This window comes from Mytilus californianus, unplaced genomic scaffold (genome assembly GCF_021869535.1).
Source record: "Mytilus californianus isolate M0D057914Y unplaced genomic scaffold, xbMytCali1.0.p SCAF_9, whole genome shotgun sequence".
NCBI lineage: Eukaryota > Metazoa > Mollusca > Bivalvia > Mytilida > Mytilidae > Mytilus > Mytilus californianus.
The window spans coordinates 24,223,827-24,238,773 of record NW_026262745.1 but is presented as its reverse complement, the minus strand read 5'-3'; the positions used below and the strand labels follow the sequence as shown (position 1 = coordinate 24,238,773).

At 35.1% G+C, this 14,947-nt stretch overlaps 1 protein-coding gene across 2 annotated transcripts in view; it reads right to left on the bottom strand.

Moving 5' to 3' along the window:
- Positions 1 to 12,131, bottom strand: part of LOC127714130 (uncharacterized) — a 37,269-nt gene extending 25,138 nt beyond the window's left edge. Inside the window, exons 1-2 of one of the 2 annotated variants that reach the window (XM_052220103.1) lie at positions 12,082 to 12,131; positions 11,090 to 11,287 (exon numbers count right to left, since the gene is read on the bottom strand). In XM_052220103.1, the coding sequence (XP_052076063.1) occupies positions 11,090 to 11,245 (156 nt within the window). In that variant the 5' untranslated portion in view covers positions 11,246 to 11,287; positions 12,082 to 12,131. The remainder of the gene's footprint in view (positions 1 to 11,089; positions 11,288 to 12,081) is intronic. The other variant, XM_052220102.1, reaches the window with a different exon arrangement.
- Between the last annotated feature and the right edge of the window lie 2,816 nt (positions 12,132 to 14,947).

Genomic DNA, 14,947 nt, shown 5'->3' with positions numbered 1-14,947 from the left:
CTATAAATACACAAACTTCACCACTATGAGATAAAAGGGGACACACACATATGGATCCAACACCTCCTGAAAATCCATTGGTTCATGTCTGTCATATTTGTTTTTTCGTAAATTGTTTTGTTATAAATTAGGCTGTTAGTTTTTTCAATTGAACTTTTTCCTATTTTTCCTGTCGGTGCATTTTATAGCGGACTATATGGTACGGATTTAATTTACTCATGATTGAATTCCTTGTTGCATATAATTGCTTACATCCACTTCATTTGAACTTTGGTGGATAATTGTCTCATTAGTAAACATACTACATCTCCTTATTTTTATATCAATTGAAGAACACAGAAAAAAATAATAAATGTCCACAAAGATGCATCAATCCAACCCGATTTAGTCGAAATTCAAATATGAAACGATCTATGCGAGTCCTGGTAGATTGCGAAAATTCTAACTCTGTGGGTGTAGCATCAGGAGTACCACAAGGCACGGTACATAGACCGCTGTTGTCCATATTTATGACTTACTTGAAATTGTTAAATCTCAGTCTGATTATTCGCCGACAATTGCCTACTATATAGTAAAGTCCAAACACAACAGGACCACAAATTACTACAAAACGACCTTGTATCATAGAAAGAATGGATCACAAATGGGATTTGAGATTTAATCTAAAATATGTTACAGTGATGAGCGTCAACAACAAATCATCTCAATTCTACAAACTAGACAACCAAATTATGCAACAGGTACAACAAAATCTGTACCTCGGTGTTATTATCTCAGATGATCTGAGATGGGGCGTCCACATTGCTAAAACCGTGAAGAAAACTAACTCCACTCTAGGCTATTTGCGACGAAACCTCCGTCATTGTCCAAAGGATTGCAGGAAACAAGGCTTCCTTAGGGCTTATCCGGTCACTGTTAGAATACGCATCCATAGTATGTGACCCTTATTTAATCAAGGACATTAATGCACTAGAACGCGTCCAGAGACAAGTAGTTTCATCATTGGGGAGTATACAAGCAAAGAGGAAGGTAGTATAAGGTGACTAATGAACGAACTCAAACTTCCAACACTTGAAAACAGACGGTGTCACAGTAGGCTCACTTTTCTCTTCAAGGTGGCCGGGGAGTTGGTACCAGCTATCCCGCAAGATTCAGTATTAATCAAAACGAGACCAAAACGCCAAATAAAATCCAAACAATTTAGTGACTATAAAACAACAAACATTGTAGACCAATTTGTACAAAACCACAGCCGGTGTTTCAAAATTCCACCTAGTAAATCTGACCAATACAAACAGTCATTCTTTGTAAGAACAATTTCCGATTGGAATAGACTACCAGCCAATCTCGTGTGAGCAAAGAAAATAGAGAGCTTCCTCTCACATCGTTGGACTAATTTTCCAGTGCCTCTCTTCCGGTGCCATTGATGCCATATACTAGCCCTGCAACGTACCTATTCAGATTCAGATAAAAGTTCCTTCCAATTAACGTCTTGAAGCACAGCTACTCAGAGGGAATTATTTTATACAAAGACTGTTAGAAACTGGAATGCCCTGCCCATAATTTGTATTAAGGTGCAGACGTTAGCAACTATTTATATTATTGGAATTCTTAAAGGACGAACGATTTTATTGGGGAAAACATCTTGATATCGAAGAAATCTGACTGGAGAACCTTATCCATACAATCTGAACGATTAAGCTTTGCGTTTATAATGTATTAGAGGTGATTTGTGGTGATTAAAATGTTTAGTCCTACCATACACAAACAATTTATTCGTTCTCGCCTTGAATTAACATTTGAGATCTGTTTATTAGTTAAAGCTTCGGATAAATCAAAACATCATATACTAGTATTTAATTTTAACATATTTTATTCAGAAAATAACTGAAATTGATTGGATAACAGGTTTAGCTTAGTATATACCTGTACATCATTCTCAATACAAAGCAATAAAAAACATAGCAAATCCGTGTGAACAAAGACATTTTACATTCTAAGGGAAATACATGTAACTCAAATTAATATATCAAATCAAAAGCATCTCAGGTACACAACTGATATTTAACAATGTCATAATATAATAATGATTGAAAAATGCATGTGTTATGGCGACAATTATGACGAAAGTTGAAAGGAATCATAAAAGATGATATATAAAATAACAATAATAAGGTGCGTGAAATATGAATTGTATAGCTGAATACTGTTACTATTGTAAACAAGTATAACAAATTACTAAAATCCAATGCAAATTCAATAAAATGCTCCGCTGGGGCGCACCTTGATACGACCGCAGAGGTCGAACCCTGAACAGTTGGGGCAAGTATGGACACAACATTCAAGCTTGATACAGCACTGAATTTGGATTGTAATTAAATATTTGACACAGCATAGGTTTCTGACACAGAATGAATGTGTTCTAAGAACTTAAAAAATTTTAATTTACCTATTCAAACCATATCATTATTATTTGCTTTTATATATAAATCAGACAATCAATTTAAAATGGAAAATTTTAAAGAAAAAAAAGGAAAAAAAAATCCCCCCCCCCAAATTTTTTGAACCCCCTTATGATTCATCACCCCCAAACTCAATCCCAGCCTTCCCTTTGTGGTATGGTACCTTGCAGTACAATTTCAGAGAGATCCATACACTTGAACACAAGTTATTGTCTGGAAACTAGAAAAATGCTTATTGTTGGCCCCTTTTTGGCCCCAAATTCCTAAACGTTTAGGGCAATTACCCCCAAACTCAAACCAAGCTTTCCCTTTGTGATATGGAACCTGTAGTACAATTTCATAAAGATCCATACACTTACACACAAACTATTGTCATGAAACTAGAAAAATGCTTGTTTTTTTGCCCCTTTATGGTCCCTAATTCCTAAAATTTTGAGGCAATTACCCCCAAAATCAATCCCAGCCTTCCCTTTGTGGTATGGTACCTTGCAGTACAATTTCAGAGAGATCCATACACTTGAACACAAGTTATTGTCTGGAAACTAGAATAAACAGCTGCGCCATGAGCGCATGATACGCCCGTCGTCTTGTGTGTGAATTTTTATGCAATAAGCATAAATAGTTTCTGACATACGGCGTGACATGCAAAAACCCCCCCTTTTTTTTTACAAAAAAATTCAATATCTCTAAAATAAAATTTTGAATCAAAACCAAAACGTATACAGATCTTTAGATTAATATAACTAAGAAGTGTGTAAAATTTTAAGCCATACTCATAAATCGTTTTTGAGATACGGCGCGACATGTGAAAACCCCCCTTTAAAAAAAAAAAAATCAATATCTCAAAAATAAAATTTTGAATCAAAACCAAAAAGTATACAGATCTTTGGATTAATATAACTAAGAAGTGTGTAAAATTTTAAGCAATAATCATAAATCGTTTTTGAGATAATGCGTGACGTGAAAAACCCCTCCCCCTTTTTTTACAAAATACTCAATAACTCAAAAATAAAATTTTGAATCATCACCAAAAAATATACAGATCTTAAGGTTAATATAACTAAGAAGTGTGTAAAGTTTTAAGCAATAATCATAAACTGTTTTTGAGATACGGCGCGACATGTGAAAAACCCCTCCCCCTTTTTTAACAAAATACTCAATATCTCTAAAATAAAATTTTGAATCATCACCAAAAAAGATCTTAAGATTAATATAACTAAGAAGTGTGTAAAGTTTTAAGCAATAATCATAAATTGTTTTTGAGATACGGCGCGACATGTGAAAAAAAACACACACCTGTTTTAGTTACTAAGTCCCGTAACTCAAAAAGTTTTAATCTTATTTTCACCAAAAAGTATACAGATCGTTTGACCATCATAACAAACAACTATGTTAAGTTTCATGAAATTTGGATAAGTCATTCTCAAGTAACGGTGCGACATGTTTACGCCGGACAGACAGACGGACAGACAGACGGACAGACGGACAGACAGACGGACGGACGCCGGACATTTGTATACCATAATACGTCCCGTCAAAAATTTGACGGGCGTATAAAAATGCTTATTTTTGGCCCCTTATTCCTAAACGTTTTGGGCAATTACCCCCAAACTCAATTCCAGCTTACCCTTTGTGATATGGAACCTTGTAGTACAATTTCATAAAGATCCATACACTTACACACAAGTTATTGTCATGAAACTAGAAAACTGCTTGTTTTTTTGCCCCTTTATGGTCCCTAATTCCTAAAATTTTGAGGCAATTACCCCCAAAATCAATCCCAGCATTCCCTTTGTGATATGGAACCTTGTGGTACAATGTCAAGAGAGATCCATACACTTACACACAAGTTATTGTCATGAAACTAGAAAAATGCTTGTTTTTTGCCCCTTTTTGGCCCCTAATTTCTAAAATTTGGAGGCAATTACCCCCAAAATCAATCCCAGCATTCCCTTTGTGATATGGAACCTTGTGGTACAATGTCAGAGAGATCCATACACTAACACACAAGTTATGTCTGGAAGTTACAAAAATGCTTATTTTTGGCCCCTTTTTGGCCCCTAATTCCTTAACTGTTGGTAGCAAAAATCAATCCCAACCTTCCTTTTGTGGCATTGAACCTTATGGTAAAATTTCATAGAGATCCATTCACTTAAACTAAAGTTAGATTGCGAAAACCAATGTGTCTTCGGACGACGACGACGACGACGACGACGCCGACGCCGGACGACGACGCCGACGCCGGACGATGACGACGACGACGCCAACGTCATACCAATATACGACCGCAAAATTTTTTTGCGGTCGATTAAAAAGGGGAAATCCATAAAAACAGACAAAATCAAACGCTATCAATCAAGGGAACAGATTAAAAACAACAGCTATTGTCCTGACTTGGTACAGACATTTTCCCAAGAATGGTAAGATAGTAAGTTTGTTACTTCCTCAACCAGAGTTTAACAAATTTAACATTTGAATTTATAAAATTTAACAGTCCCATTACCTTGTTTGAGCAATTATCTGGGCTGGGTATTTATCTGATTTTCATATAAACAGTATTTGCATTGTATCATCGGTCAAATGTATTTGTTCATTGTATGTTCATTGGTGCTTATATGTCCTTTGATTGAGTTAAGCTATTGCAGTTGATATTTTATAGTGTGTCTTTCTATGTTGTGATGTTACACTATTGTTTCAGAAAAAGGGTGAAGGTTTGGTACCATTAAAACGTTTAAACCCGCTGCATTTGTTTGCACCTGTCCTAAGTCAGGAATCTGATGTTCAGTAGTTGTCGTTTGTTGATGTGGTTCATAAGTGTTTCTCGTTTCTCTTTTTTATATAGATTAGACCGTTGGTTTTCCCGTTTGAATGGTTTTACACTAGTAATTTTTGGGGCCCTTTATAGCTTACTGTTCGGTGTGAGCCAAGGCTCCGTGTTGAAGACCGTACTTTGACCTATAATGGTTTACTTTTTTTAAATTTTGACTTGGATGGAGAGTTGTCTCATTGGCACTCATACCACATCTTCTTATATCTATTAAAGAGTAAAAAATACAAATAAATATAGTAACAAGAAATGTATGTAACAGGATGCTGTTACGAAGTCTCCCAAACGAAGCTCCCATAATTGGTAATTCCCAGGGTCGCCTGACATTGGACAAAGTCCAGTGAAAATTGGTTTGGTCCAGTAAAGTTATATGCATTAGTGATGCCTGGGGACTAACCCTGTATATCATTCAAATCATCTTGGCATGACAAACCAGAATATATATGGTTTAGGGGTGGGGATCTCGACCATTTACAAGATACTAGAACATTGGGGGTGGGGGGAACCCCTGGGGACTGACCCTAAACGTCATCCAAATGTTCGAGACATGACGAACAGGAATATATATGGTTTAGGGGTGGGGATCTCGACCATTTACAAGATATTAGAACATTGGGGGTGGGGGGAACCCCTGGGGACTGACCATATACGTCATTCAAATGTTCGAGACATGAACAGGAATATATATGGTTAATGGGTGGGGATCTCGACCATTTACAAAATATTAGAACTTTCTCAAATGGCAGGGGGTCGGGATGACCCCTGGGGACTAACCCTGTATATCATTCAAATCATCTTGGTATGACAAACCAGAATATATATGGTTTAGGGGTGGGGATCGCGACCACTTACAAGATATTAGAACTTTCTTAAATGGCAGGGGGTGGGGGTGACCCCTGGGGACTAACCCTGTATTTCATTTGATGTGCTTTATCATGACAAACCAGAATATATATGGTTTAGGGGTGGGGATCTCGACCATTTACAAGATATTAGAACTTTCTCAAATGGCAGGGGGTCGGAATGACCCCTGGGGACTAACCCTGTATATCATTCAAACCATCTTAGCATGACAAACCAGAATATATATGGTTTAAGGGTGGGGATCTTGACCACTTACAAAGATATTAGAACTTTCTTAAATGGCAGGGGGTGGGGTGACCCCTGGGGACTAACCCTGTATTTCATTTGATGTGCTTTATTATGACAAACCAGAATATATATGGTTTAGGGGTGGGGATCTCGACCATTTACAAGATATTAGAACTTTCTCAAATGGCAGGGGGTCGGGATGACCCCTGGGGACTAACCCTGTATATCATTCAAACCATCTTAGCATGACAAACCAGAATATGTATAGTTTAGGGGTGGGGATCTTGACCACTTACAAGATATAAGAACTTTCTTAAATGGCAGGGGGTGGGGTGACCCCTGGGGACTAACCCTGTATTTCATTTAATGTGCTTTATCATTTAGAACATTTTCAATTAAAAAGATTGTGTCTATCACAAACGGTTTTCAATTTATAATCATTTGAAAATTTTTAAAAGTAAAATCCCATAGGGTTCTATAGTAAAACCCTCCTTTCTTTTTGCCCCTCAAAGTACCCCTTTATAAACCCAATTGCACAAACAAAACCCTGATTGCACCACTAGACATGTTAGTCTAACATATTGTGAAACCCTAAGTTTATCTGACAAGGGGTTTTGGAGAACGGGTGCGGACAAGTTCAAATTTAAAAGCGGCGGAAGAAGAAGAAGAAGAAGAAGAAGAAGAAGAAGAAGAAGAAGAAGAAGAAGAAGAAGAAGAAGAAGAAGAAGAAGAAGAACTGAGCAAAACCAATAAGTCATATAAGTCATAAGTCAATAAAATTGAGAATGGAAACGGGGCATGTGTCATAACTTTACATCAAACTTTACAATAAGCAACTGGTTATTCTTTCGAATGGCGCAGCTCCGCTTCATAGTCTCCCGAATGACCGAAAAGTATTTAAAATAAAACCGTACAGTACAATTCCAACACTGTGTATATAAAGGTTCACATCTTAGATTTTGGGCAATTTACTCTGAGTCCCGTTATAATCCTACTTGCAGCCACTTCAGCAACCTTTAACAAGTTGTCCTCCTGAAGAGTACAGATATCTGCATACTCTTATTAAACAGGTCGTATAAAAGAGAAGTATAGATTAATCAGAACTTTTCTAGACACATGATACTTCAACATTCTTAGGATGTTTAGACTTCCACATGCTTTTGTAACAATTTGATTAATACGATTTCTCCATGAATTGACAGTTCTACTCTGGAGGTTCAGGCCCATCTTTCACTGCATTGTCTGGACCTCAAAATTAACCGTACGGTTTTCAGCAATTCTCCTCGTAAATAAAAGTGATTCTGTTTAAGCCGAATCAAATTGCATAGCTCAGCGTGGTAAGCATATATGCAGCTTTCATATGATTCAATTCGTCTATAGCAACGAATAGTAATGCATCACTGGCGAACATTTTTTTTTTAAATGTATACCTTCTTCATGCGAAAAAAAAAAATCTTAAAGAATAGAGAATGGAAACGGGGAATTTGTTTACGATCGTCGGTGATTTACAGATTCTTATTACATTAATAGACCACTTTTGAGTTATATCTTTACCGGAAAAATTCGTCCATTTTGCACGGCTTTAAGACGTCATTTACCAGATAGAGGGGATCGCCTGTATCCCTGCAATATTAAAGTTCATCAAGCGTCTTCGTGGTCGTCATTATGCAGGATAAACTAGAAATAATGTTTGTTCCGTAGGTACTTAATCATAATTCCCTGATGACAGCAGTGCTGATGAGCAATTATAAGAATTTAATTTGCCGAAAAATTCGTGCAATATAGCATATTTTTTTCACCCACTCGCTCAACATGGTAACGGAAGTGACGATGCCCCTAAAGGGAAAACGGTAGTATTTATTCTGCCATAGGCTACAATACTAACATTTTCTAAATTTACCACATTTTATAATAAAAAAACCTGGACAAAACAGTTATGTGTGGTATTAGTACTTTATTATTCTGTTTTAGAAATTGAAGTCAAATAGTATCATGACCATCTTCCAACGGAGCTTGTTTATGTTATCCATGCCCACCGTCATTTTTCATCAAATTTATGAAATATTGGAAGTCTTTTCGAATAAATGTCAAGAAAATATTCAATGGTTTTCAAAATTTATATTGTAAATATAAACACTGCAGTTATTCATAGATAAACAAAAAATGCGCTCCGCCTGGAACAGCTGGATACGACCGCAGAGGTCGAACTCTGAACAGTTGGGCCAAGTATGGACACAATATTCAGCTCTGAATTTGGATAGTGATTAAATATTTGACACATTATAGATTTCTGACACAGAATAAATGTGGTCAAAGAACTTAAAAATTTGAAATGGGACATTTAATCTACCTAATGGTCCAATATCCAAAATATAATTCCATGGTTAGATTCAACATATAAAAAAAAACCATGAATTCAGTTTTAGATGAAATCAAACAAAGTTTAATTTTGGACCCTTTGGACCTTAATATGGACTAATTTGAAAACAGGGCCCAAAATTAAAAATCTGAATACACAGTTAGATTCAGCATACCATAGAACCACAAGAATTCAGTTTTTGATGAAATCAAACAAAGTCTAATTTTGGACCCTTTGGACCTCAATGTAGACCTATTCAAAAATGGGGCCCCAATATCCAATATAGTAATACACGATAAAAACCCCCAACAATTCAAGACTTTAAATTAATCATCATTGAATTTGGTTGATTTTGTATTTATTTTCAATTGAAGATTTCTTGCTGTTGTGCAATACTTTGCTGTTGCGCAATACTTAGTAAATCTGTTTACAAACTATATATAATAATTTACACACCCTGTTTGGTGTGTATCTCCTGCCATATCAGTATTTGTTGTTTCTTTACATAGATCAGAAATAATTTATGTTGGAACCAGCTTAGCCAGTATTAGAAAAGTCTTGTTTTGGCCCCTATTTGGCCTCTAGTTTCTTAACGATTAAAGCCATAACCCCCAAAATCGACCCCAATCTTCCGTGTGTGGTATGGAACCTTGCGGTACAATTTCATAGAGATCCATCAACTAATACTTAAGAAATTGTCTGGAAACCAGAAAAACATTGCTTCCCCCCTTTTTTGTCCCCTTATTCCTGAACGATTTGAGCCATAACAGCCAAAATCAAACCCAACCTTCCCTTGTGGTGTGGAACCTTGTGGTTCAATATCAGAGAGATCCATAGACTAATACTTAAGTAATTGTACATTAACCAGAAAAACCTTGGTTTTTCCCCCTTTTTTTGCCCTTAATTCCTGAGCGGTTTCGGCCATAACCCCCTAAGTCAATCCCAACCTTCTCTTTGTGGTATGGAGCCTTGTGGTACAGTTTCAGAGAGATCCATACACTTATACACAAGTTATTGTCCGGAAACTAGAAAAATGCCTTTTTTGGCCCCTTTTTTACCCCTAATTCCTAAACAGTTTGGACCATAACCCCAAAAATCAATCCCAACCTTCCTTTTGTGGTATTGCACCTTGTGATTAAATTTCATAGAGATCCGTTCACTTATACTAAAGTTATTGTCCGGAAACCAAATGTCTTCGGACGACGACGACGACGACGACGACGACAACGACGACGAAGTGATAGCAATATACGAACGCAAATTGTTTGCGATCGTTTAAAAAAATATATTGTACCCTTACATCCAATCACAGCGCTCCTAAGTTGGTTTCCTTCACCTGCCTTGGGTAAACAAAAGGCCAACCAAAAGCTGGGAAATGTAATACTACTTTTTTTCCCTAAACGCACGAACGATGTTCACTAAACCTGAATTTTTGACAGAAATGCAACGAACTCGAAAGTTGTCTTATCTTAGGGTTCTTAATTTATATAAAAGCAAGCCCTTATGCCAAACTTTTTCCAATTTCAGAGTTTAACATAGCACAAAAATGAATCTTACATCTCGTCTTATTTCCAAATTACAGATAACTGTGTAATAAAATTCAAGCAATTATTGATAGCCTGTGGAACCTTAAGCTTTAGCCTGGAATCCAGACTGGTGCTTTGTTGTTATGTGATGCAAATGTTTAAATAATATTATCGCCTTACACAAAACACAAGCGGGGGATATGGAACGAAAGTTAGAACCACAGATGGAGAGCTGCCTTGTTTTAACACAGGCGTTACATGTAAGTGTTCCCTAACGCATGGTAATTAAAATTTCCAACACTGAGTGACTCAGTCTGGTTGAATAGTAAAGTTAGTGGGGAAACCCATTATTCGTATATCTATCTATTATTGTTGGTGCAACACAATCAAGACCACTCGGTTTAGAACGCCATATATTTCGTTTCCTTTCGTTTTATGAATTTTTCACTGTGTTTTGTTTTGTTTCGTTTCGTTTCGTTTCGTTTCGTTTCGTTTCGTTTCGTTTTGATTTTTTTTTTTTTCGTTTCTCTCATTGCGTTTTGTTTTCGTTTCCCATTTTAACGCTTCCCCGGCACAAATAACTTGTCTGAATTGAATTTCCAGATTATATCAACATATATAAAAAGAAGATGATCATGTTCATTTATCAATACAATTGAAGTAATTTGAAAGGCTTGAATAGTATTTGTATTTTTTCCAATTTAAGGGACAAAATAATCATGCCTCTATAATATTAACCTCCTCCTTTGAGAATGTATTGCATGCATTCCTATCGTAAATATAATTTTTTCTTCTTTCTGATATCATGAAAAATTTAACTTACCTCAGCTTGATACTTTGATTTAAAAGCAGCTTCTTTCTCTAGATAACTTTTATACTCATTCTCTGTTTCTCTATAATATGGGTAAAATTTCAAAATCTGATTGATGCCTGGTCTGCTTCTAAGGCTTGGTGGAATATAATAACTACCCACTGACATGACTTAATTAGTATGTTCCTTTTGCTAAACATGTAGGTGCTGCTATTAAAAAAAAACATTCGAAGTTTAAGTTATAATTTTCCAAATCGAAAGTCACCTGCATCAATTTCTAGCGATAAATGATTGTGAATTGTGAAGAATAACGTATACTTTATTTCGCCCCCCCCCCTTTCAATTTTCAATCATTTAGGGAACGACCATTTAACTTCAAGGGGCGGGGGTTATGGTTTTTCCCTAAAAAAATATTCTGATCCCCAATTTGATGAAAAAAAATATTGTGATCAAGCAGATGACAAAAAAAATATTCTGAGATTTTCCCCATACCTTATAGTGTTAAAATTTTGAAAAAAAACCATTTGATTGATAGCGTTGAAAAACTAAAAAAAAAAATCTGACTCAGACAAAAAACCATACCTCATAATAAAATTATTCATTACACCCTGTTTGATACCTCAATTCGGAAAGGCCAGTAATCAGTTCTTCATTTCCGGATTAAAACGAAAGTAGATTTTAGAAACATTTATATAATTTACAAGTTGCGATAAAATTAGTAGAGTTGCATTAAACGCATTTAAAATAGGATAAAACATTCTCAAAATTGTGAAGGAACAAACACATCACCAGTTTAATGTTCCATTTATTTTTTATATATATACTAGGCAACCGGACAACATCAGCCTACAGTAAACAAAACTATATTCATAAAATTTAGAAATATTAAAATTAGAAATGCATTGTTTGTTGATATATTTTTCAACAGTACGTATTATTAGCCCGAATTTCAATTAAATGATATAATTAAGAAGTCATTGTTTACAATATTCAACTATACTGACTTGAACGCTGCAGTTTATACATTCCTTTCTCCCTTGGACCTCAATTACCTATAGGGGCATTATATGGGGAGCATGCGGAAAATCTGTGGAGGAAGACGCTTGTTTTATAAAATAAAGGATAAACAAGAATGAATGAGGTCATGAATGGAAGAAGTTTATACACAATTGAAAGATAAAAGATACAACTCCGATACTTAAAGGATCTTAAAGGTTATATGGGCCATTTTGAAAATATGTGGATAACTGAAAATAAAACTCTTCATTTTAATATGATGGTTCTTTAAATTTTCTGATTGAAAACAACACTTGCAAAACAAATTCCTATGGGTATTTTTGCTCATTGGTCAAAGCCGTATGGTAACCTATAATTGCTTAAATCCACATTAGATCAGATCGCCTCCTATCCAATCTGTTGTGACTGTCTATTTATACATCATGTACAGCAAACAATGACGCCCCAATTTACCACCTAACTGCCGAGCGAGAGATGACCAAATATCTATATGTATTAATTTACTATTTTGGTCGAAATAATGTATGAAGAGGTCAAATAGTTCGGTTGGATAGTGGTTTGGATAACAATGCTGATTAACAAAATAGTCGAAAGAAAGAAAGTGAAGTAGTATATAGCCATAACTGTAAAAAAAAACAAAAAACACAAAAAACAAAGAGAGAAAAAAAAAACCAAGAGTATACACCTCAAGCATAAGAAAACTTTGAAGAAATCATTCTAACACGAGAGATAAAATCAGTATATATCATAAAATCATTAATTAATATGATTTAAAGAATATATATTGTGTACATCTAATGAACGATTTCACCATACGAGCAATTTGATTATCTTATTCAATAGTGTATCCTTGAAGTACACTGCGTTACCAATTTCTCTTGAATATTAAACTGTTTGTCTGTATTTTTGTCCGTAAAGAACATTTAGCATTGATTTTTATTATTGACATTTTTTTTTCGGAGTTTGGTATATTTTACAAAATGTGTCTTAAATTATCTGCTTCGATGCAAAATATTCAATTTGAAAGCTAAATCCTGGTAAACAAAAAATGAATTGTCGTAGCTATGGACAAATTTTAGTTGCTATGGAGCAATAATAAAGATTTTTGTACAGTATATACACGTATAAATTCCTGTTAGTGTAGATATATTAAAGCTTTTTAATGAGCATACTTGTTGAGTTTATCACCAAAGTTGAAGTCGTTGCAAGGCAATACAATGTACATGACAGACTCAAAATATCACCATTCTCAGATAGTCTGTGGTATAGAATTACAACATGACATTTAAATGAAATTTTAAGATTGGGCCAAAAACAGCCTTTACCATCCTGGTCCCTTATCAAAGTAAAAAAAAAGTTAGATATGTCGCAATGACGAATCTGTACCATATAAAAAAAGAACTAAGCATTAATATTATTTTTGTATTCCCCCAAGAAATCTTTACATTAGAACTATGATTCTTAATTAAAAACAAATAGTTTATCCTCAAATTTGAAATGTGTCATGTTTTGTTATGTACATATTTGTAAGTATCTAATGTACCTGCATCTTTCATTTGTCAATAGATATATATGCCCCAATGTACTGCAAATAAATATTTTAAATAAAATTATACCTCCCATATGCATTTGAAATGAGTGCCGGAGGTCACCTATGACCTATATACATTTTCTAATATATAATATGGATAATTATTTAATTTGCCATTATCTAAATTACCTTTGTTCAAAAAATAAACAGATGCCAATTAGTATTCTCAATCTCAGCAAGGCATATATGTAAAACTATCATATCCTGTAACTGATTCGCCAGAGGCCCATGACTCCAGGTCAGTCAAGTAGCTCTACTATGAATTGTCAATATCTTAAAAATACTCTTTGAATTCAAATCTTTCAAAACTAGTCAACTATTATATACATGTATGTCATGCTCGAATTTAAAGGTTCCATTAAATAGGATTTAAAGACAGAACATTATCATTCCATTTTGAAATGATGACACAGAACTTCTGGACTGAGCAAATAACCCATTTCAGGGGGTGGATCATTAGTGTACCATGGATTCACTCTCCATATCGACAGGACACATAAATGAGGAATATTTCATGGCGATGTACCGTATTTCACCAGATTCCCCAGTTCCTCCAAGTTTTTTGGGTATCACTATCGTCAGTAGCATCCAGGCGTACTAAAAACGTTCCTGAATCATTCCATGCTCACTACGATGAGCAATTTTAATCAGCACATCCGTGTATTTTTGTGTTTTGTGTTTTCTTAAAGCAGTGTGCTTCAAATATTCAACACGTTACGACAGGTAATTATATAAAATTAGTACTTCTAATCTTGAGATTTGTTATGTTTTTACATGTTAATCTGTATATATCTCCAGGCCTTTAACAATGAGAAAAACCTATACCGTATAGTCAGCTATAAAAGGCCCCGACATGAAGAATATGAAACAATTCAATTGAGAAAAATAACGACCTAATTTATAACAAAACTATTTACGAAAAACAAATATGACAGAACTAACGGCAACCACTGATCAACAGGCTTCTGACTTGGGACAGGCACATACAGATTGTGGCGGGGTTAAACATGTTTGTGAGTGCTCAACCCTCCTTTAACCTGGGAAAGTGGTGTACAGCATAAAATAAGAACAAACTATAAAAATCAGTTGAAAAAGGCTTAAAAGATGGGCTAAATATATCAAAGGGAAATTCAAACTCATAGGTCGAAAATAAACTGACAACATCATGGCTAAAAAGAAAAAAAGACCAACAGACAAACAACAGTACACAAAACACAATATAGAAAACTAAAGACTGAGCAACACGAACCCAACCAAAATCT